At 52.7% G+C, this 22,364-nt stretch overlaps 1 protein-coding gene across 1 annotated transcript; it reads right to left on the bottom strand.

Moving 5' to 3' along the window:
- Positions 1-566: 566 nt before the first annotated feature.
- Positions 567-10,976, bottom strand: LOC112667217 (keratin, type II cytoskeletal 75). The gene is made up of 9 exons (XM_025458804.3): positions 10,442-10,976; positions 9,672-9,886; positions 8,655-8,715; positions 8,167-8,262; positions 7,157-7,321; positions 4,983-5,108; positions 4,621-4,841; positions 3,190-3,224; positions 567-1,248 (listed from the first exon to the last, which is right to left on the bottom strand). The coding sequence occupies exons 1-9, from the start codon at positions 10,937-10,939 to the stop codon at positions 1,010-1,012; spliced, it is 1,656 nt and encodes a 551-aa protein (XP_025314589.3). The 5' UTR covers positions 10,940-10,976; the 3' UTR covers positions 567-1,009.
- Between the last annotated feature and the right edge of the window lie 11,388 nt (positions 10,977-22,364).

The following is a 22,364-nucleotide window of genomic DNA, read 5'->3' as shown; positions in this document are numbered from 1 at the left end:
AGGAATGTGGGAGCTTCCTGGATGTCTCACTGCTGCCTGCAATTATGGGTCTTAGTGGCTCCTCTGCTTGGGCGAAAGCATTGCCCCCAGGGCTGACTTTTAACTCCTCTCCTGGCCTGTTATTTCTCTGCTCAGGTCTGCAAGTTTGAAGCTGTCAGGGAACAATCAGCCCCTTTGCTGGAGGAGGGCTGGGCCGCCCACCCTACGTCAGTGTCCTCAGGAGGCAGTCTGGTTTGGGGAGGGGACGGCATTGCTCTGAATGACACACACAGTAGGAAGGACGGAGCTGCCCAGGGCTGGGGCCTCTCAAAGAAGGCATCCCAACAAGAGGCAGGAGGAAGAGGGTAGAGACGCCAGGATGGAGTCTGGCTGGTGGTCCACCCCAGCCCCCTTCATCCCTCCCATCTCCCCAGCCCAGCATCCTCTGTTCTGCGGGAGGCGGGGAGGATCTGATGTGCCCTGGGCCCTCTATGTGGCCTGGAGAGGAGGCGGATTGTTCTGGGCCGCTTCACTGTGCCATGCAGAGGGCTGGACACCAAACACATTACACATGCATTTAATAGACATATTCGGGGGGGGCAGAGAAAGAGAGAGAGCCCTCACTCCCAGCAGGCAGCTGATAAGCAGCGTGAAACAGGTGGGCTCCAACCCGGCATTGAGCCGGCCTGGGAAACACCCACTCCCCATCTCTGCCTCTGGAAGGTGGGAGGAAGAAGGAGGCTCTGAAGGGGGAGTCTCCGCAAGATGCTGAATGTGGATCTTGAAAGAGGGCGGGCGTTGGCACAGAGGGTGCAGGGGCTCTCTGGGACTGTCAGGAGGCTGGGGGGGGGGGCTGGCTTGCTCTGGGGAGTGGGGTTTAGCCAGGACGCCAGGCTTCCTTCCCAGCAGCACAGGTGGGCGAGGGGAGCCGAAGGAGAGGGACCCAGGGATCCTGTCTGCGAGTGTAGACAGGTGAGGTCCGCAAGCAGGCGGGTCTCAGGGCTGAGGAAGGGGAGCCGAGTGGCTGCACCTAATGCTTGTAGCTCTTCCGGCTGGAGGACGTGGTGGAGACAAACTTGACACTGGAGCCACCGCCGCCGAGGCCCCGGCTGCTACTGGCGCTGAAGCCGGAGCCGCCCAGGCCCGCACCCAGGTTGTGGCCGGCGCTGGTGGCGAAGGAGTAGCCGCTGCCCCCGCCGAGGCCCAGACTTCCGCCTCCCATGGCGCTGCCACCGCCGTAGCCACTGGAAACGGTGGAGGTGACCACGGCTGCCGGGAGGGAGGGGACCGGGTCAGAACCGAGGGCGGGAGAGGAGGCCGGGCGTCAGGGCCTGTGGCCTGAAGCCCCTGGGGGTGGGGTGGGGATGGGGTGGCCTCTCGGGCAGCCTCTGCCTCCTTCTAACCTCCAGGCCCAGGTAGCGAGCTCCGACCGCGCTCGGCCAGGTTGTCCGGGCGGCAGTGCCGCGCTCGCCGTCTGGTTCGGCCTCCTGCCTCCTCTCTGCTACTTAATGCCTCGCTTTTCCTTCCAGAACTTAATGGAGACTTCTCGTCTCCAGGAAGCGATTCCTTCCCTTTGATCCCTTCGCACTCCCCTGCTCTGTGGGCCTGGCTCTGGTGTCTCTCTCCCTTCTTGGGGTGGGGGGGCATGCACACACCTCTGTGGGTGTCCTCAGCCTCCGCCCCCTGAATCTCAAAGCGGGGCTGGAGGAATCTTGCTAGGCCAAGTGACAGACGACCCACGGGCTGGCCCACTCTGCTCCCGTTCTCTCCACGACCTGCTCTTAACTTTTATAACCAACCACCACCTTCAACCTCTAGCACCCTTACGTTGGGCTCTTCAGAAGGGAAACTGAAATAAAAACGGGCTGTTCTGGAATGAATTGTGTCCTCCAAAAAAGTATCGGAGTCAATGCCTGTGAATGCAACCTTATTTGGCAACGGGATCTTGCAGATGGAATCCAGTTAAGATGAAATCACGAGGGAGGGCCCTACCCAATGGGACTCGTGTCCTTATAAGAAGAGGAGAGGCATCCACGTGAAGACAGACACATAGGGGAAGGGCGTGTGACACAGAGACGGAGATGGGAATGATGCAGGCGAGTAGCACCAGGAGTTGACAGGTACCACTAGGCGCTGGACCGGGTGAGGAAGGGGGCTCCCCTACAGGTTTCAGAGGGGGCACGGTCCCGCTGACACCTGTTTTGAATCGCTAGTCTGCAGAAGTGTGAGACAATACATTTCTCTTGTCTGGAGCCCCCGGGTCTGCGGTAACCGCGGTGCGGCCGACTTAGATCACAGACTTCCAGGTGCTTTCAAGAGCAGGGCAACCTCAGAGCTTACGGCAGCCTTCCTCACGACTGGCGGAGGGTCTCCGGGGCTGCCAGACAAGGACATCAGCGAAGGAGGACAGCTGGGTCATTCAGAAGGCTCTGCCTTCTAGAATCATCGGTCAGTACAGTCACTGGTGCTGTGAATCCCGCATCAGGAAAGCCACACGCACTCGTAGGATGCAAGCCGTGAAGCTCAGCCCTGTGGGCCCCACGAGGCCAGCAGTGGGCTCTGCGAGTGACTTCTGCTCTTAGCGGCGTGGGCTGTGGCCGCTTGCTCACCCCGCTCCTGTTCCTGAGCAGCTGCACCCGCTACCTGCCTTATGGACTCTCACCGCCTTGGAAAGGTTGTTTGCTCTGCAGACCTAACCGGAGCAGCAGGGCTTCTCCCCACACCGTTCCGGGAAGGGGCTGCCTTCCTGGCTGTGGCCCTTGGGCCCGGGATGGAGGCATCTTCCTAAGGCCGAGGGCATACTAGGGTTTTGTAAATCCTGTCTGCAGTGAATGCTCATGTCTGAATTAGACTTGCACCCCCAGCAAGAAAGGTGTGGGATCCCCCGGGAGGTGGGGGGGGCAGGACCCGTGCATTGTCTAAACCCTTGCAGAAGGGTCACAGCAAACCTCCTATCACCCTCTCTGTGGTGCTGTGTCACAGGCAAAGAGGTAAAAATTGGGACATTAAGATCTCTCTCCTAAAAAAAAAAATAAGACTCCTAATATGGCTCTCATCTTAATAAATTCAAGACCTCACACCTCAAAATGAACCTTCTCCGTGGGGTCCCCTCCAATGGCTCACGCATGCCCTCCAGCCTCCCGCACGACGCCGCGTCCCTTGCCCCCAACCACACACATGCCGACTGACACCGGAGGATGTCATACTCACAGATGTTAACTGGAGAAACGCCCTCTCCGCTCAGCCTGATTGGGAGCAGGGGGGAGAAGGAAGGTTAGTTACTATTATGTCCAGCAGCTTGTGAACATTTGAAATAACGTTTTTGCAATTAAGTGCATTAAAAAAAAACCCTTTATTATTTTTATTGCAGAACTAAGTGGAGGTTGGAATTATTTAAATACTAGTAGTATTAAAAATAATAATCTAATGCATGACACAAGGCGGAGTCGAGGTTCATAGGAGGAAGGCCTGTAATCTCAGAAACACATTTTTTGGTTCAAACTGGGTAGACACCTGGAGAAAATTAAAGCTAATCATACACTGGGGCTGGTTGGAGAGGTAGGGCTCGTTAAGGAACAAGATTTCTCTCCCAACAATGGACTGTTGTCGTGCACAGGGCAGTGCTGGGGTGATGAGAGGCGTGGAGCCCAGTCTGAGTCATAAACATAACAGTGACAATAATCAGCCTGTTATTGTAGCAACTGGAGTGATTTTGCTTTCCACGCTGAGGACAGAACTGGCCTTCATTCATACACACATACTCAGAACGGTAAAGAGGACTACCCACCTGCCACCTGCATCGTGCCACTTAATTCTCCCGATGACCCCATTAAGTAGGTATTGCTACCTCAGTTTGGTGGATGGGGAAATTGAAGCGCAGAGAGGTTAATTCACTTGCTCACGGTCACAAAGCTAGATTTGAAGCCAGACTCATTTGGTCCCAAAGCCCAAATCTTCAGCCACTGAACCAAAAGACAGCTAGCATTTTTTTTTTTTTTTTTAACACTTGCTGTGTACGTTGTTCTAAGACCTTCATGTCTGGTCCCCTTTTTTTTTTTTTTTTAACCCTTTTAATAACACATGGGGATAGAAACCATGGTTAGCCTCATTTCACAGGTGGGGAATGGAAAGGTGAAGCAATTCGCCCTCGGTCACACAGCTGGTGATTGGCAGAGCGCAGAGTTCCCACTGAGCTTTGGGCATCAGATGATTGGGACTTTTTATTCCATCGCCGAAGAATTTGAGGACCAGGGAAGGGATACTGACTTTCCTGAGATTACACAGCTAGTTAGTGGCCGGCCTGTCCGCACAAATCCTGCGACAACCTATTCTCAGCCCAGAGCCTCTCACACCACATATCCAGACCTGCCACAGAACCTAATTGCTCCTTTGATAGAATTTGATTACTTAGGACTGGATCAGATCCTAGATTTCTATGGGGTGCGAAAAGCAGTTGTACTCCGAATACGGGCATTTGATGATGATTCACTGGCCTGGAAAGAAATGGCACTTCTTCCCCCACTTCCTGGCCCAGTTCTATCAGCATTTGGCTCCCTTTTCCAGGAGAGGAGGGGGCCGCAGCCGCCTGCGTCCCTAGGAATGCTCCGGCAGCTGGAATGGAACTAGTGCCCCTGGCCTCACCTGCACTCCTCGCCCTCCAGCAGCTTGCGGTAGGTGGCAATCTCCACGTCCAGGGCCAGCTTGACGTTCATGAGCTCCTGGTACTCCCTCAGCAGCCGGGCCATGTCCTGCTTGGCCTTCTGCAGGGCCTCCTCCAGGTCCACTAGCTTGGCCCGGGCATCCTTGAGGGCCAGCTCTCCGCGCTGTTCGGCGTCAGCGATGGCCGTTTGCAGGCTGGAACACTACAAGACGGGGAGGAAGCCACGAGCCTTACTGACAGCCCCGGGGCGTGTGGCGCTTCTTGGGCAGGAGTCCTGGGAACATGGTAGAAGGACCCTGGAGACATGGGTGGGCAAGGAGCTCTCGGCCCTGCCATACGCTACCTGCTTCTTGATGCTGTCGATCTCGGCTCTGAGCCTCTGGATCACCCGGTTCATCTCGGAGATCTCTTGCTTGGTGTTGCGGAGGTCATCCCCGTGCCGGCCCGCTGTGACCTGCAGCTCTTCGTACTGACGGAATCAGAGCAGAGTCCGTCACCTCATTAAACGCCTGGACTGGGTACTCCCTGTGTGCGTAACCTGGCCCTCGGGGCCACCGGCAGGCCACCCACTCACTGATCATTCACGCACCCTCTCGCTCACTCACCAGGGTGTTTTTTTTTTTTTTAATTTTTATTTATTTATGATAGTCACACACTGAGAGAGAGAGAGAGGCAGAGACACAGGCAGAGGGAGAAGCAGGCTCCATGCAGGGAGCCCGATGTGGGATTCGATCCCGGGTCTCCAGGATTGCACCCTGGGCCAAAGGCAGGCACTAAACCACTGTGCCACCCAGGGATCCCTGGGGTGTTATTTCTTAGGCACGTGCTAGGCTCTGGGAGTATCATGGAGAGCATACTCAGACCCCTGCTTACACTTTATTGGGGGAAATAGATGGTAATTAAATCACCACATTATTGAATTTATAGTACCCACCGGAAAAGTTCTCCGTTCATTGGAAATGAACAGGTAGCGTAACAAAGGAATCTGACCTAGACATGGAAGTTGAGGAGAGGGGGTCAGGGAAGCACTTCCAGAGATGGAGTTGCTCCAGTTGCATGATAAAGGATGGGAAGGAGTGACCTAAGTGATAGGCTGGGGAGAGAACATTCCAGACAGGGGAGACAACCTGTGTGCAGACTCTGGGGCAAAAAGGAGCATGGTGAGCTTTAGGGGTGAGAAGGTGGCTTGGTCAGTGTCCTTTGGGGATCCCAATCACAGATCATACATCCAGAGCCATATGACCATGAATTTTGGTAGCCATCCAGATGTCAGTGCTGGGGGAGCAGGGGAGAGGTGCAGGGAATAGGTGTTAGATGGAGCCATGCTGGAGGGGTCATAGTTCTGAAGACTTTGTATCAAAATCCCCATCTGAGGGAACCTGGATATGGTGCATATCCAGGATGAAGTCATTTCGGAGCAACAAATGCCCCTGTCACTTGCCCATACCTTTCCCAAGGGAGAGACACTACCCGAGTGAAGATCTGTCTGGCTTTGGAAGTGCTGAGTGGCCCAGCTCCTCCATTTCTAGATACACATGGTTAAAGGGAGCAGTCGGCCCTACCAACAAAAGGAATTGTTCACTACAAATTTCAACCACTATAAATTTCAACTTAGGGACATCTCACCTCCACTCGTCATCTGCCTCTGCCTCTGCTTCTGCCTCTGCATTGTGCACCCCTGGCACTTGAGACCCTCTTCCTTTCTACTACTTTGCAGTGGTAGGGACTAAGGCAGGGCACACAGCAGGGCAAAGGATGGAAGCCACACATAGGTGAGCAGCTGGCCCTGGAAAGGGTCTGCATTGGGCAGGGAGCTGGTCTCATGGATTGGACTGCCCAGTCTACTCCGCCCTCCAAAGCCGAACCTTCTTCTGGCCATCTGTGACTTTGGACAGTCGCTCTCCATGGTCATCCCAAACCCCCCTCTTCCCGGTATAAACTCTGTTGCTTGGCAAAGTGCTCATGTCTTCCTTCCAGCCCCAAAAAACTGCTTGTGCAGCCTTAAATACCTCCCCCGTCCTTGGCAATCTATTGTCCGTGGATGCTTCCAAATGGAAGGAAGAGCCACCTCTTCTTGGAAGCTTTTTATTAACACGGTCTTTCTCCTTCCATGACCCCCCCCCCCCATTTACTTCATAGTCTCTCAGACCAAAAATAAACGGTTTGCAATTTGTTTAGTTACAACTCTGTAACCCTATGTGTTGAATATATAAGCCATTTAGAAATCGCTCTATGACTATTTCTGGGTTGCATTGGAGTCTCACCCAGCCCCGACCAGATCCTAAGTGATATGGGGACAAGGGCTTTCCTGAGCACCTTACATTCCCTGAGCACGTTAGTGTGTATGGTTGGGTTTCCACACCCATTTCAAGTTGACTCTTCATGGTACCGGCCACTTCTGCCCCATTGAAAGAAACAGAAATGCTCAGGTATTTCCTGACACTCATGGGTAAATGATTATTTGGGGCTTCAGGTAACAGTCATCCTGGAATCTATCACAGAGATGCCCACACTCACCTTGGTCTGGTACCAGGACTCAGCCTCAGCCCGGCTGCGGTTGGCGATGTCCTCATACTGGGCCTTGACCTCAGCGATGATGCTGTCCAGGTCCAGGCTGCGGTTGTTGTCCATGGACAGCACCACGGAGGTGTCACTGACCTGGGTCTGCATCTGGGACAGCTCCTGCAGAGCCAGTAAACCCAGCGTCACCAAGGCATAAAAAGAAAGGTTCTTGAAATCACGCTATTGACTACCTGTCTAGGTCAGGAATCCCTTCTTTGGCATCCCTGGCAGGGGTTATTCCAGCCCTTCCCTGGGCACTTGCAGCCATTCAAGAACCCCCATGCCAATCCCTGAGAAGCTTCAGGGTCCCAGATCAATGTGATGGGGGTGTGACCCCCAGGATGGCTTCTCAAGACTCCCACTTGGGTGTTTTCCCTGAGTATGAAGGGTGGGTCACTGTTCTCTGGGCCAAATAATATTGAGTTGAATATGACATATGTTGCTTCACATGCCAGCATAAAATATTTCTTTAGGATAGAGAGAGTTTTAGGACCCTGCTTCCCTCTGTACAGTATGACTTCATCACTCCCACTTCTCTCCGTCAAAGACCCAGGTCTCTGCCTTCACAGTGGTAGCACCCAGAATGAGGCATCTTCAGAGGGCAGGAAGCACCCTGACCAATGAGTTGAGGGGCAACTTCTTTTTGAAATTTTCTGGGAGGGGAGAGGGAGAGATCTATCTTGATTCCTTGGGAATGCTACCCAGGGACCTGGGATTCGAGAATCGGCACTCCCTCCATGCTATGCTGTGGGGTGGGGGGAGCAGCCTCAGAGCTGGAGCTGGAGCTGGGTTTAGTGTGGCAAGATACCAAGCAGTTCTCCCAGGTGCCCATGACCACCCAAGTCCCAAATTGGAGCATCTGGGGCCTGATGGGTGGAGGCCCTACATAGATGACATTCTCTGCACCATCCTTTTCTTTCCAGGCCCCAGACCTAGGAGGAACAAAAACATCTGCAGGCTCTTACAGCCTCAAAGAGCATCCGCAAGAAGTTGATCTCATCGGTCAGAGAGTTGACTTTGGCCTCCAGTTCCACCTTGTTCATGTAGGCTGAGTCCACGTCCTAGAACAACAGCACAGGATGCTCCTCTGAGACCCCAGCCCCAAGCAATGAGCCCAGAAGAAGTTGGACCGACTCTTCCCTGGCCCTTCCAAGTTAGATTTCAGCAAACTCTGAGTCTGGGCTTTGGGGTGGGGGTGACTGATTGCGGAGAATGGGAGTGATTGAGTTCCCTGAGCTCACAGAGACCCTAGTAGAGTTAGCGGGGCCCTATACCGAGGGAGCATTTGGGCAGATTTGAGCTCTCCAGATACTCTCAAGGGTTATATGAGTCCCAAGGGTCATGTCTCCCCATACTCCAAAGATTCAGGGTCTTGGGAGTCCCAAGGGTCACGTCTCCCCTACTCCAAAGATTCAGTTTAGAATCTTCTCCTTTGAGAGACACTTCCACCCACCTTCTTCAGGGCCACAAACTCGTTCTCAGCAGCGGTGCGCTTGTTAATCTCGTCCTCGTACCTGTAAGCACAGAGGAGAGGGGGTGTGTGGTTGAGCAAGTGTCCAGGTGAACTCTTCCCGGGCTGAGGAGCGTTTCTGGTGTAGCAAGAGTTCAGAGACCTCAAATCCTTTCCGGCTCTTCTACTGACCTATGTGTGACTGGGGGTGATTCACTTAACCTTTATTTCTCCCTCTATAAAAGGGGAATCATTTCTTCTGCCAGAAGTTCTTTTTTTTTTTTTTTCCTTCTTCTTCCTTTTGTAAGACTAGAAGGTGAGCACGGAACTACAAGAATAGAAATTTGTACTTATGAAACTCTACCTTCTTAGAGATGCACAATTGTGACCTTTAAAACACTTGGCTGCCTCAAGTGGCTTCTGGAACTATGGAGTGAATTTTGCTTGTTCAGGAAGGAGACCGTTCCTGGTAGATTTTGCTGTATTTTTACTGAAGCTCAGAGCAACCACGTGAGCAGTGGGCTTTTTAGTAAACAGAAGTGGCTCTAACTCCGAAGCCATGGGTCGGCCATCCCTTGGGAGGACCATCCCCTTTTGTTGGATACCTCACCTACTGTAGCCTGGATGATGGCCAGCCAAATTTTGCCTCCCTCGGGAGGATTGCCTCGCTTAGACACTAGCGAGTCTCCTGGGCTTGCATCCCCTCCATAGTAGGCAGTGCTTTGGGGGTTAAAGAATACTTTGGATGTGAAATGGTATTTTGCCTTTCAGAGTATCAGTGATGCAGACATCACTTTGCAGTCATGTGGACAGGTCAGGGTAGGCTTCTTGGGAATAGTGATGCATGAGATGAGAGTCCCTTTGTCGCCCTACACCATGCTATCTTCAAATCACAGAATGACGGCTGCAAGTTCCAAGCTCCCTGCTGGCGCTGGCGTTTGCCCCTTTGCACCTCGCTGGTCCTTATAGAGACCAGTCCCGGGACTACTGTGCGTGACCGGAAGCCCGTCTTCCCCTTACCTGACTTTGAAATCTTCCACGACATCCTGCATGTTCCTCAGCTCGGCGTCTAGCCTGCCCCTCTCCGTCGTGACGCTGTCCAGCTGCCGGCGGAGGTCGTTGATGTAGGTGTCGAAGAAGGGCTCCAGGTTCTGCCTCACTGTCTTGGAGCCTTGCTCCTGAAGGAGCTCCCACTTGGTCTCCAAGACCTTGTTCTGCTGCTCCAGGAAGCGCACCTGGAGGGGGCGAGAAGGAAATCTTGAGAAACTGGGGAGGCAGAGCCAGACACTCCAACTAATAAGGGAGAGAAGAAAAATATGCTTTGTCACCTGATACCCAACTGTCGGCTACATAACTGACGGCTCCAAATTGGAATGAGAAAGCCCTTGGAGCTACCCCACAGGTCTCCGGGGCTTCCACCCATACACCCGGGGCTTCCAGAGAACTGATGGGGTGGGCTTGGAGGTCTCTATGGGGAGACTCTCCTCTTGGGTTGAGTGTCTCGACAACACCTGCTCTGGGTGAGGTTAGTTTGCTCAGCGGAAACTCCTCCTGCGGAGAACTCAACGCTTCCCTTGGTGTTGGCTGAACCAACCACATGGCTTCCAGGGAAATGAGGGAGATTTCAAGGGCCTCTGGGGCAGTCTGGCCCCACTTGTGAGGTACCTGTGGAGCTGATGCATTTTTCCACAGGGAGGCCGTTGTGATACTGCTCCCTGTCGGGGCGAGGGCCTCTCCAGGAGTTCCTGCCACCCCGACCCAAGGGGCGCGCATGCGGCCCCCGGCCTCACCTTGTCGATGAAGGAGGCGAACTTGTTGTTGAGGGTCTTGATCTGCTCGCGCTCCTCTTTCCGCACCCGCTGGATGGCGGGGTCGATTTGCAGGTTGAGGGGAGTCAGGAGGCTCTGGTTGACCGTGACCTCCTGGATGCCTCCGGGGGGGCACACGGGGAAGCCCCAGGCCCCGTAGCCTCCTCCAGCTGCCCCCCCATAGCCAAATCCACTGCCGGCCCCAAACCCGCCGCTGGCCCTGCCACCAAAGCCACTTCGGAAGCCGCCGCCACAGCCCCCAGTGGAGAGCCGCCGGGTGCCCCCCACGTTGTAGAGGCTGCGGCTCCCGAAGGCGGCCCCCGCGCTGCTCAGCCTGCCCGGCCCGGCGCTGCCACCCGTGGAGCGGGCCACGGAGAGCGAGCTGAAGCGGGAGCGGCCCACGGCCAGGGTGGAGGCCGAGGCCGTGCTGAAGCTCCTGCGGCCGCCGGGCTGGAAAGTGACGCTGGGCTGCCTGGACATGGTGGCTGGGCGAGGCGGCGAGAGCTCCCGACACGGGTGCGTGCGAAGGGGATGGAGAGCATGGGGCGCCCTGGCTTTTATGGGGCCCCGGGAGGGCGGGAGCTGCCCAGGCGGCCTCTGATGGCATCCCCCAGGCATCCGCCCCTCTGGGCCGTGTCAGGGCCGCTGGCTGCCTCCCTGCCCCCCTCTCCCCCACCCCCCCGTGGAAACTCCTTTCCAGTCGCAACTTGATCAGCAGACGAATGAGAAGCACGCTAATTGCCTTCAGTCATGTCCTAATCATGCATCTAATGGGCTCTAAAAACACCGCCTGGTTTCTAAACCGCTTTCTTACGCCTGGGACCCACTCCCTCCTGTGCAAACATCGGTGTCAAAACAAGTGTCTGTGATGCCCTGTTTCCCAGGCCCTCCTGTTCCTCCTCCGCCGTGCTCCTTGCTCCTGAGCCTTTGCTCAGCAATTACCCGCCGTGTCCCCTGCTGCCCCCGCCCTCCCGCTGTCCTTCCAGGTCCTAAAAATCCTGCTCCACACTCATCTTCCTTAGGAAACCACCCGGTTTTGATCGCCCCTTGGTTTTCCTCATATGCTTCCTTCTGTGTCGTGCAGGTCACACCTGATTTCCCTGCGGCAGGAGCATGTGCTCGTGCACACACACACACACACACACACCTGCGCCCGTACATCCTGTCTGCTCCACTAGGGGACTCTCCGGACCAGACCCTCTGTCTGCTGTGGAGACAAGTTGTGAGTATGGGGAAGGTGGGTTTGAGTCCCGGCCCCGTCTCTTACTAGTCGTGAGCATGTATGACTGAAGGGTCAGCAGCATGTCCGTCCTGGGGCAGGGTCAGTGGGGATTTGAAAGGAGCACCACACATGTTCTTTTTCTCTATAATTTTTTAAAAAGTTTTTATGTATTTATTTGACAGAGATAGATGAGAGAGAGAGAGAGAACGAGCACCCAAATAGGGGGAGCAGCAGAAAGAGGGAGAGGGAGAAACAGGCTTCCCGTGGAGCGGGAAGCCCGACACGGGGCTCGATCCCAGGACCCCAGGATCATGACCTGAGCCTAGGGCAGATGCTAAACCGCTGAGCCACCCGGGCGTCCCATCTTTTTCTTTAATAACAGGCTTGGCGTCCTGGTAGGAAGATAGCACTGAAGTACATTAATTTATAAAAAGGTGCTATACCATAAAGCACTACCTCCCAGCTTTGTCTGAGGCTGCTTTATTCCAGAAGCTTCCCAGGCTGGCCATCCCCATTCAAGGCCGGGGATCCCTGGTTTTCCGTCTTCATCAGAAGAGCTCCAGTAGTTGCACCGAGTGGAGGGCTCCCGAGACATTTGTCTTGCTTTCCTTGTTGGTCTTGTGGCCTGTGCCCTACGTCCCCTTCGGTGGAAACTGATAGGAAGCCTGCAAGCTCCTGGTCTCGCCTTTTTCTGCATCTCATCCCCCCAGACTCTACCGTGGGGGGAAGAGCCCTACAGAGAAACGGTCAGATTTTGTTTTGTCCTCCTGACTGCTTACTACCCGCAGTGGTTTCGAGAGCTAGCAGAGTGAGAGAGGAACCCAAATGCGTTCAGTTTCCGGAAACAGAGTCCCTGAATCGGCAATTAAGCAGACAGTGGTCCTTAGCTATGGAGAAGCAGAGCCCGATTCCGTGACCTTCCCACACGGGTGTCCTTTCAGAGACACACGTGTAAGGCTGGGGTAGCAGATGCTCACCTGCCTGGAATGACAGCTTGGCACTTGGAGTGGCGGCTCTCTGTTCACTGAGCTATTTCCTCCTTGGGGCTGAGGCAGGCAGGGGCGGTGGAGGGGTGGGGGGTGGGGGGAGCTTTCCCTCTGTTGAGAGATCGTTTGAGAGTCTCAGTTTCCAGAGGGAACCTATGAATCATAGCTTTTGTTGATACAGGGCAAGAGGAGCATAGGAGCTCTCCTGCCTGCTGCTAAGGCACTTGGGGCCCCGCCGGGTGGTGCATGCGTCTGGGGCGGAAAGAATAATTGTCTTTGTTTTCTGTAGTCATCGCATGATAATCTCTTTCTCAGAGAAGAGGCATTTGTCTCCTGACCTGTGCTGAGCAAACCCTTCGGAGCTTTCTACGGAACAAAGGCCGAAGGAGAGTTAGGGCCCAGGGAGCGCCTTAGCCCAGGCCCGCGGGAATGGGGGTCACCTCTGCTGTCTCCCATCACACTTTCCACGAGGCAGCTGACCCCAATCTGCCTCCCTTCCCAGGTCGTTCCTTTCTTTCCATGCCGTCTCCGAGGAGCCCCATTCCCAGGCTTTACCTCTCATCCCGTTTTCATTTGCCTCCATGTCTGGGACTGCCCATTTCTTCTCTTCTCTTCTAATTTTCCCACCCAGACTTGTTGTTTCCGGAGCTGGACTGTCCCACTCACTGGCCTTGGTGACGTTAGATGGAAATGGGTAACGTGGGATCCCTGGGTGGCGCAGCGGTTTGGCGCCTGCCTTTGGCCCAGGGCGCGATCCTGGAGACCTGGGATCAAATCCCACATCGGGCTCCCGGTGCATGGAGCCTGCTTCTCCCTCTGCCTGTGTCTCTGTGCCTTTCTCTCTCTGTGACTATCATAAATAAATAAAAATTAAAAAAAAATTTAAAAAAAAAGGAAAAGGGGAACGTCTTTCACGTCTCTTCTTTCTTTACCCCCTTTTCTGTGACCTTTGACCTTCATCACGACCTTCCCCGCCCCCCCGCTCCACCCCATGAACGTGAATGCTTAGGACACCCCAGCCCCCCTGACGGCCCGTGTCACTGTCCGCTTTAAAGCCTCGAAACTTGAGACTACTAATACAGTCTTCTTTCCTTTCTGCCCTGGGAGGTTTTCTGTTTCGGTGTTGACGCCCTTTATAATTCTGCCTAAAACTCACCCCCGAGAAGGCTTCTCCGATAAACCACACGCAGGGACTGATGCCTTCCTGCCCGTTTCCTGAGACCACCTGTGTTTGGCTTGCGAGTCCCTGGGTTTTTCCACTGCTTCGGTTTTCTGGTCGTACGGGAGCTAGTTTACCTGTGAGGGTTAAGGAGGTTCCTTTCCTCCTGACTTGCCTCCTAGGACCCTAAATGGAACTGTGGCAGAAGTTCACCCAAGCTGGGTTGTCCAGCTTAGAGAAGAGCTGCATGTTCCCCTCTGCTCTCTACTTCTGAATTTCTCTAACTCGCTGTCACTGAGTCTGTCCGGAGGCATTTTCTTGAGGTTTGGGGGAGGGTGGATCAAGAGCTGTGGCATGTGCTCCGCTGCCCCAGGTTGGGAGGCCAGACTCTCTGGTTTCCCTGTTTCCTGTCCGCCCTGCTCAGGGTGGGCTCTCCTGTCCCCAGAGGGACACTGAGGTCCTTGGCTGTGGTAGATTTTGAGGAGGTCCGGCTGGGCTGGCAGTCAGGACTGTGGAGGTCAGGGGAGGTGGAGAAAAAGGCCACGGAGTCACGCCTCCCAAGGCCGAGGGGGTCCGTGGGGAGCACACCAAGGAGCATTGGCTTCCTACCAGGCCAAGGCCAGAGAAGGGCAGGCTGGATGGAGATGGAGGGGATTAGGTGATTCCTTAGAGCAGACAGTTTTGACGCACAGAGCCAAGTCCCTGCACCCAGTATCAGAGGACCCAGCCCCCAAACCCTGTAGCTCCAATCCCTCACTACACCGGGACGGGCGTCTCGTACTATCTTTAGTTAAGAACTATTGATCAGCACCTACTGTGTGCTGGATGTTCCCTGTTGCAGGCATGGGGGATCCAGCAGTGAACAAAGCAGACACAACGCCTTCTTCCTGGAGTAGACGCTGTAAGAGAAAGGGGAGCCGAGGCTGTCTGGAGGGGCAGCCACATGTGGCTCTGCAGGTTTACAACTTCCAGGGGCTGAGCTCACAGAAGATAACTCTGTTGTGGTGCCTGAGACATCCCGACCAGAAACCCTTTCCTACCTGGGCTATTGGTGCATGCCAGGGCAGCCGGCTTCTTTCAGGTTTGGTACCTCTGAGAGTCACCACCTACCCGGCCTCTGTGGGGGTCAGACCCTCCACCCCACAGCCCCCTTTGCTCCTGCTTTTAGTGGTAATATCTGCTCTCCAAAGGGCACTGTATGTGCCAGTCAATCTCAAGAAGCCACCAAGATTCACGACTTGGGATACCTATGGGCTCATGGCCAGACCTCGCTCGGTTTGCTCCCTTCTGCTGCCGACATAACCAGGCATTTCCCTGGGGTCCAGATTTGATGGGTAGGCAGCCCTCAAGTCCCTTTCAGACAATTCTAGCAACAAAATGGGGGTGCTCTTTTCATTCCAGTTTGGGTTTAAGTGAAGGTGGAACAATCCCTTCCCTCTACAATCAAGTGCTTCAGACGCACCCAACAGATGTGCACATGGCAGAGCATGAACACATGGACATGCATGTCTTTTTTTTTTTTTTAAAGATTTTATTTATTTATTCATGAGAGACACAGAGAGGCAGAGATGCAGGCAGAGGGAGAAGCAGCCTCCCTGTAGAGGCCTGATGTGGGATTTGATCCCAGGACCCCGGGGTCACGCCTTGAGCCGAAGACAGATGCTCAAGCCCTCAGCCACCCAGACGTCCCAGACAGGTGTGTCTTAAGAACAGTCACGAAACAGTCTAGATGTGACGTGGTGGTGACTGAGTGTGTCCGGGGAGAGAAGTGACATGAAGGAGTAGAATCAGGTCTTTGGAGCCTGAAGGAGCGTCAGCGAAGAGGAGACCCATTACAAGAACCGTCTGAAGGTGATGCACCTGTTTGGTAGCTGAGCTGGGATCCTGACTCCTTCTGCTGCCATTTGCCTGGATCCTGCCCCCCTTCACAGCCAGTGAGAAAAGCCCCTGCTGCCCAGGAAGCACAGTTGGGGCCCCTCCTGGAGCGAAGGGGTGGTGCGATGCCAGAGTCTCAAGGGGCGCCCTGTGGGACCCCAAAGAAGGCACCTGCAGGGATTTAGACAAGAAAGGCTTCAAAGGTGTGTCTTGGCCAGCCACCACTAACCCCTTAATGGCTTCATTTGTTTGCCAGATCAAGGTGCTTCACCAAGAGTCTCCAGCTGCTGCTGAGGAGCGGCAGCCAAACAGGGACACTGCTGGGAGAGGAAAGTGGGGGATGAACGGAATGCCCCTGTGGCTCTTCCTGGGCGCCTGTGAACAGAGAGCGCAATACCTAGAAACCCTGGCCAGCTGGAATGGCGTGCAGCCCCAGCCTGTGGGCACAGGCTGGGTGGGCTGGGTGATACTGGTGCACTGCGGGAGGCTGTTGACACCATCCACTGGCTCCTTCCGGGGCTCCAGGGTGCTGTCGAGGTCTGGGGTGTGTGTCACAAGCTGGGAAGTAACAGCTGGAAGCCATGCAGGGCTTGGCACCATGTCACTGTCTCATAAACTTGGACATCACGGAAGACCTTCCCTCCTTCTTGCCTTCCAGTGTCATCATCTCTCACCCCCCAGTTATACCCGAGAGGCACTGCTGGCTGGAGCCTTCATTCAACATGCGTCTGTGTTCATTTGTTCATTTATTTTTTCAATGGAATATTCATTGAGACCTACAATGTGCTGGGTCCTGGGCTATGACGGTGGAGGAGGCGCCGTCATCCACACTGCCTCAAGGAAAAGAACCACGGTGGTAGGATGTCATCATATGAATACGAATAGGCCCAGCATGTGTACAGGGAACTCTGGGACGCCAGGCAGGGACACCCCCTCTTTGCAGGCCAGGCCACGACCTGGGGTCTAGACGCCCCTGGCCCTTGCCATTCATTTCAGCTCCAGAAAAGTTCATGAAGTATACCTTAAAGAGGTTCCCTATTTCTGGATGAGGAGAGTGAGGCCTGGAGTCCCACAAGAAGCTGAGAGTAAAGCTGGAAGTAGGGCTGTTGTTTCCTATCCTCTTGCACAGTGTCTGTGCCCATGGCACACTGGTCCCCCGTGTGCTAGACACGCAGTCATTGTTGCACGTGACTCTCACCCCCACGGACCTGCTGGGCTGTGGGGGAAGAAAAGATGGACACATATGGCACAATGAGAGACATACAAGAGGCCAAATAACAGAATTTAAAATATGCAGTTCAGATAATGTGTGTCATGATCGATCACATGATGGACCTTAAGGGCTTCAGGTGAGCCCTACTCTCCCCTTTGCTCCGAAGGCCATGTTTCCAGCACACACATGAGGACGCAGCCTGAGCATAAAAGGAGAGGCTGGGGGCCCTAGTTTGGTTTAACATTCCTCATGGATAAATCACAGAGTGAATCCATCATGGATATTTAAGATGGGATTGCATCTATCTGCTGAGCGCACACCCACCTTGTCTGTAAAGCTGTGCTCCTGAGACATCTCTGATGCATCATTTACCTGGGAGTTTCCATGGGCAGGAGCTTCTGCATGTGGGGCTGTGTTTTCCACCAACCCCTGGAGGGCCAGACCCATGCGGCACCCAGCTGTGGCCTAGGAGTGCCTGCCTCATGATGAGTGTCATGCTGGGCCACCTGACAGCTGGCCGACCGGTGGGCACCACGTGAGCACACACGGATGATGAGGACAGTGACGATGATGATGTCTGGAAACCGAGAGCCATTAAGCTGGGAGTGATTGACTCAAGGTAAACTAGAGAGTAGATACCTCTCTGTGCTCTGCTTTAGGAGGGGTAAACATTCAAAGGCACAGAGACAGAGGGTAAAAAATTAAGGCCCATTAACGGCTCATTATTACAAAAGAATTTGTCTCTTAGAAGAAGCCACTCAGCAGAGGACTCTTTGAATTAGCTGGCTTTCTTGGTGTGCACTCGGAGGACAATGGATGGATATGCAGCTTTGCAGGGGATCTTGTAGGGTGCAGAGCCAAGCATGCTTCTGGAATCAATTGCGATGAAGCAGTTTTGAAGGGGCCGGCACCACGTGTGTGATGCGGGTTACATCTGAGCAGCCAGGACACTGCTCTCACCTCCCTTCCTGGAAAAGGGCTGAAAGGAGGTGTGACCCCGCAGGTAGGTGTCTCTTAGCGGCCTCTGCGAGATTTCCTCTGGTGGGCATTCTGGATATGGTCCGATCTGGCCAATGAGAGGCACTAACTCCTTTTAAAGGAATGTGTCTAAGGGCTTTTCTTCTCCCTTCCCCCCTGGGAACTGGTTTATCAAGCAAGAGTTGACCAACTTGGAGTGAACCCAGAGACTAATGAATATGACGAGGGAATTGGGAAATAGGAGGTACGGGGAGCGGGGAAGGGCGTTATGGTCGACCAGTCAGGCTCTTGGTTGCTGTCGGAGCCACCAGCTGATACACTTCAACCCCAGCGAGAAGAATTCAAGTCGGAATCCAAGGGCCTCTGGGCTTTACTGGTCAACGGGGAAGTCCTCTCTCCAGAGAAGTGCTGAGGCTTCTGTAGATTCTTTCTGGAATGATTTAGAGGGCGTGATTCTGCAATAAATGGAGTTCTTTTTTGTTTGTTTTGTTTTGTTTAGCATTTAATGTCTCGATGAGATAAGCACCTATGATTCTGCACCCTGATAAGGTTGTTAAGGCATCATGGTATTGAAGGATTTAATTTTAAGCTACGATTTTCCTACATCTTTAAAAATTTCCCCTCGAAGGAACTGACATCCACTTAGCCTCTCCAAAGTGTACCTACCTTTCTTTTTTTTCTTTTCTTTTCTTTTTTCTTTTTTTTTTTTTTGTACCTACCTTTCTTAAAGTTATTTGCAGTGTCTACAACCCAGCTATGCCACAGGGAATCTTAAGCGGCATTGCTGGGTAGCTTTGCTGGGCTGCTGAGTCACATAGGACCTATATAAGGCTGGGCAGGCATTTTGTGAGGCGGGGGTAACACAGGCTAAAGGTAGTCACATTCCACTCATCACTCCCTCATCACTGAGGAATGAACGAGGAGTCAGAGTAGGGGAGGTGAGGCTTCAGGGACTAGTGGGGGTTTTAAGGAAAGGCAGGACAAAATAAAGCTTGGACAGTGTCCAGGGCTGGGGGAGGAAAGAGCAGTCAGCTTGCCAGCTTGGGCAAAAGCAGTCATTCCTCTTCCTTCCAGTGTGGGCTGCGATTCTCAAGCCCAGGGGCAGCACTGCTTGGTGTTTGCCCGCTGCGTGTAAGTGTATGTCACCAGCTGATGTCATCATCTGGCGGACGTGGGCGGACGCCCCAACGAGGCGAGGGGCGCACTCCGGTGTCTGCAGGCAGCAGCCCAGGGTAGTAGCGCCTCCACCAGAGGGCGAGCAAAGCAAAGAAGGGGACCGGAGTGGTGGGGGAAGGCCAGGTCAGTGCCTCCTCCGCTGCACCTCTGCCCATGGCCAGAGGGGGAACTGATGGAGCCAGAGTCCGGGGTTGGGCGAGACCACGCGGACCTCCCTAACACTGGGGGAGACACAGATTCCGACAGGAGGGAGGTGGGTCCTTGGATGCTGGTTTCTGCCTCTTAGTCATTTATAACCTCATCATTACAACTGGGATAAAGTGTCGTGACATGAGTGGGTCCAGAGATAAAAAAACTCTCAGGCACTGCCTTCCTGTAATTAGAAAATATGATGAAGAGACGGGGTTCTCATTCACCACAAAAACTCTGAGACACCTAGGGATGCCTGACAACGACAGCACCAATGAAACAAAATGCACAAGAACAACCGGAAAAGATTGGAAAGGAACCAAGAGGAGGAATTGCCGTCCCAGAAATCAATAGTAATTACAGTGGTGTGATCACACGAAGAGATCAGGGGAGCAGAAGAGAAGATGTATGAATTCAGCATGTAATGAAAGTGATACTTTTTACTTTTAAATAAAGTAAAACTTAGTTTTTTTACTTTATTTAAAAAGCCTGTGTGTCTGGGGAGATGAGGATGCTTATCTTGACGTAGCAGAAAGGTACAAAAAGGAAAATAGCGATGATCCAAATTCCCACCCTTTAGAATCAATCACTATGATTATTTTGACTGATTTGTTTTCACCCTTCTTTCCATGTTAATGTCTTTTAATAAATCACATACATAAGAAGCAAACACAATGTCCCTTAAAAACAATTCATGGCTCCAGTTCCTGCTAAGATGGTCAACCAGTTGGACCTGGTTTGTCTCCCTCCTTCAGGATCAATCTTGAGAAATTTTAGAAACACGTGGAAGGTATGGATGCTTGGAGCTACCAATGACAACCACAAGAACTCCGAGGAAGCCCAGGGGGTGTCCAAGGCTGTCTGAGCTGATTATAGGGGCAGGTGGGTAGCAGCAGCCTGAGGCCAAAGACTAAGGTATCAGGGAGGGGACAGTTTGGAGGGAGGAGTCTGAAGTTTGGTCCTTGCCTACTGTCTGCCTCTTTACAATAGAAATCCAGAGCAGTGGCCTGACCCCCAGTGTCTGTGTCTGCAGGTCAATAGGACAGTAGATTTATCTACTTAGTAGGTCAGATCACTAGATTTACTCAATGAAAGTACAAGATACGCAGTTCACTTTGAATTTCAGATAAATGACACTTAAATTTTCAGTGTAAGTGTGTTCTGTGAAATATTTGGGTGATCGGACTAAATTTTTTATGCTGCTTATGTGATATTCAAATTTAACTGTATGTCTCTTTTGACCCAAATCATAGGTGACTGGAATAGTAATCCTCCCCCACGTATCAAGCCTCCTGGCATGTAATTGGCCTCCACAGGGCTGGGGACTCATGTGGCCTTGACTCAAGGGTGTACGGCCTGTAGGTAACCTGCTGTCATGGAGTTTCTCACGTGGGGAAGGAGAACCAGAGCCTGAGCCTGGCTCATTGGGAAGTTTCGCTGCCAGCTTTTGGGATTTTGTGCAGAGTGGCAGTTCCTGAGTTTTTCTTGCATGCCTTGGCCTTAAACTCTGGAGCTGCATAATAGCCTCCCCCAGCTCCACAGCTTCTGCTTAGCCATCTGTTCAGCAGTCAGACCACTGCCCACCTGTGGACAACCAATGAATAAGGTTACAAGGCAGCTTGATTCATGACCCGGGGGGCGGGTCTCTGCTGTGGCTTCAAATTAAACAGAAGTGGTTGTTATTTTTATTTTTATTTTTATTTTGTGAATTTTTCCCCTCTGCTTAATTCCTCTACATACTGGTAACTCGTGGTATGGAGTGTCTGGTTAGCCGGATTCTAGAATAAACTTGTGTAACATAGCCTATAAGATAGAAAGTCCATTTCTGTGTCAAAGTCAACATTATGACACTGATATTGGAGAAGATTTGAAGGAACCTCCAAATCTGTTTGTGCTTGCCAAAACTTGCCTAAAGTTTACACTGAAAATGGCTCTCGGGTGTCCGATCACAAAAGGAGAATGTTCCCAGGGGAGAGCCGCCCCTTTGCTAATCTAATGGCATCTGTCAACAGGGACCATCTTTTGCCAACAGCACTTCAAAACAAAGTCTCAAACCAACACTGCTTGGAGGTTTTTATTGGCTCATTCTATCAACTTTTTTGACTGCCTCACTTTGTTTCAAGGATATCATGACGTAATTTAAAGATAGTCGAATTCCCGGTTTTTAGGGGTGCAGTTCTATGGATTGTAACCAGCATGTGTCAAGTTCTTCAGCAAGACCCAACTGTCTTTGGGTGCAAAGGAAATCTATTTCAACTCAACTTACTGCTCTGCTCCTGGGCTTCCAATGTATCCAACCCAGGACTGGGGATATATCCCTTTTCTGCAGCAATTCGTTCAACTGATACATCTCAGAAGTTGCTCAAAAGCAGCTTTGGGGCGAACCTTGGTTATCAGAGAGTTGATAATTTGCCTTTCTAGAAATTGGCGTCAGTTCTGTTGGATTACTGCAGTGTTTTCTTGGCAGTGGCTGGGGCTGGGGTTGGGAGAGAGCAGTCTGAGGACCAAGCCACTGAGAGACTGATTTGGAAAACCTAAACCCCTCAGTTATCATATTGTGCTAATCCAATTTCCAGGAACCAGACCTTCCTTTCTTCCCTAAAGGTTTTTAGAAGACTCCATTTTGAGAAAGAGCCCTGAGCAGTGGAGGACTGAAGAGTCGTTGGTAGTCTTACCACCCACAGGGTCACTAAGTATCACATAATGTTGACTGACAGGAGATGGGTATGAAGCAGGGTAAGTTGTCAGCGGGGCTGAGAAATGGTTCTGCAAAGACAAGGATCGGAACCAATACATGATCAGTTGCATAATCTAACACAATCTTTGTTAGAAATCTGCTTTATTTAACACAATGAAAGAAAGTAGAGAGCAGAAAAACTCATTCTGTAGCATGATCCACAATGAGTTTCAGTCTTCAGAGAGGCGTAGGTCATTTTCACCCCAGAATCATGGAAACCTGATAGAGCTGATCATACGATGGGCACGCCAAAGGGACGTGTACTTCTCTGAGTGTCAGTGATTTTTAATCTTCTGATGGTGAATGATGGGAGCTCAGGTAAAGCAGGTGTAGATAGTGGAAATGAGAATGAGGCCACTTCAGCTGTAAC

Source organism: Canis lupus, chromosome 27 (genome assembly GCF_003254725.2).
Source record: "Canis lupus dingo isolate Sandy chromosome 27, ASM325472v2, whole genome shotgun sequence".
NCBI classification, from domain to species: domain Eukaryota; kingdom Metazoa; phylum Chordata; class Mammalia; order Carnivora; family Canidae; genus Canis; species Canis lupus.
The sequence above is the reverse complement of the archived record's forward strand: the minus strand, read 5'-3'. Positions and strand labels throughout refer to the sequence as shown.

What these genes read in the sequence shown, in the direction of transcription:
- LOC112667217 (XM_025458804.3), bottom strand. Translation starts at nt 10,939, where the DNA reads ATGTCCAGGCAGCCCAGCGTCACTTTCCAGCCCGGCGGCCGCAGGAGC. An exon ending in CTGGAGGGCGAGGAGTGCAG is followed by an intron (nt 3,225 to 4,620) that starts GTGAGGCCAGGG and finishes GCTCCCAATCAG; the next exon opens with GCTGAGCGGAGAGGGCGTTT. An exon ending in CGTTTCTCCAGTTAACATCT is followed by an intron (nt 1,249 to 3,189) that starts GTGAGTATGACA and finishes CCCTCCCGGCAG; the next exon opens with CCGTGGTCACCTCCACCGTT.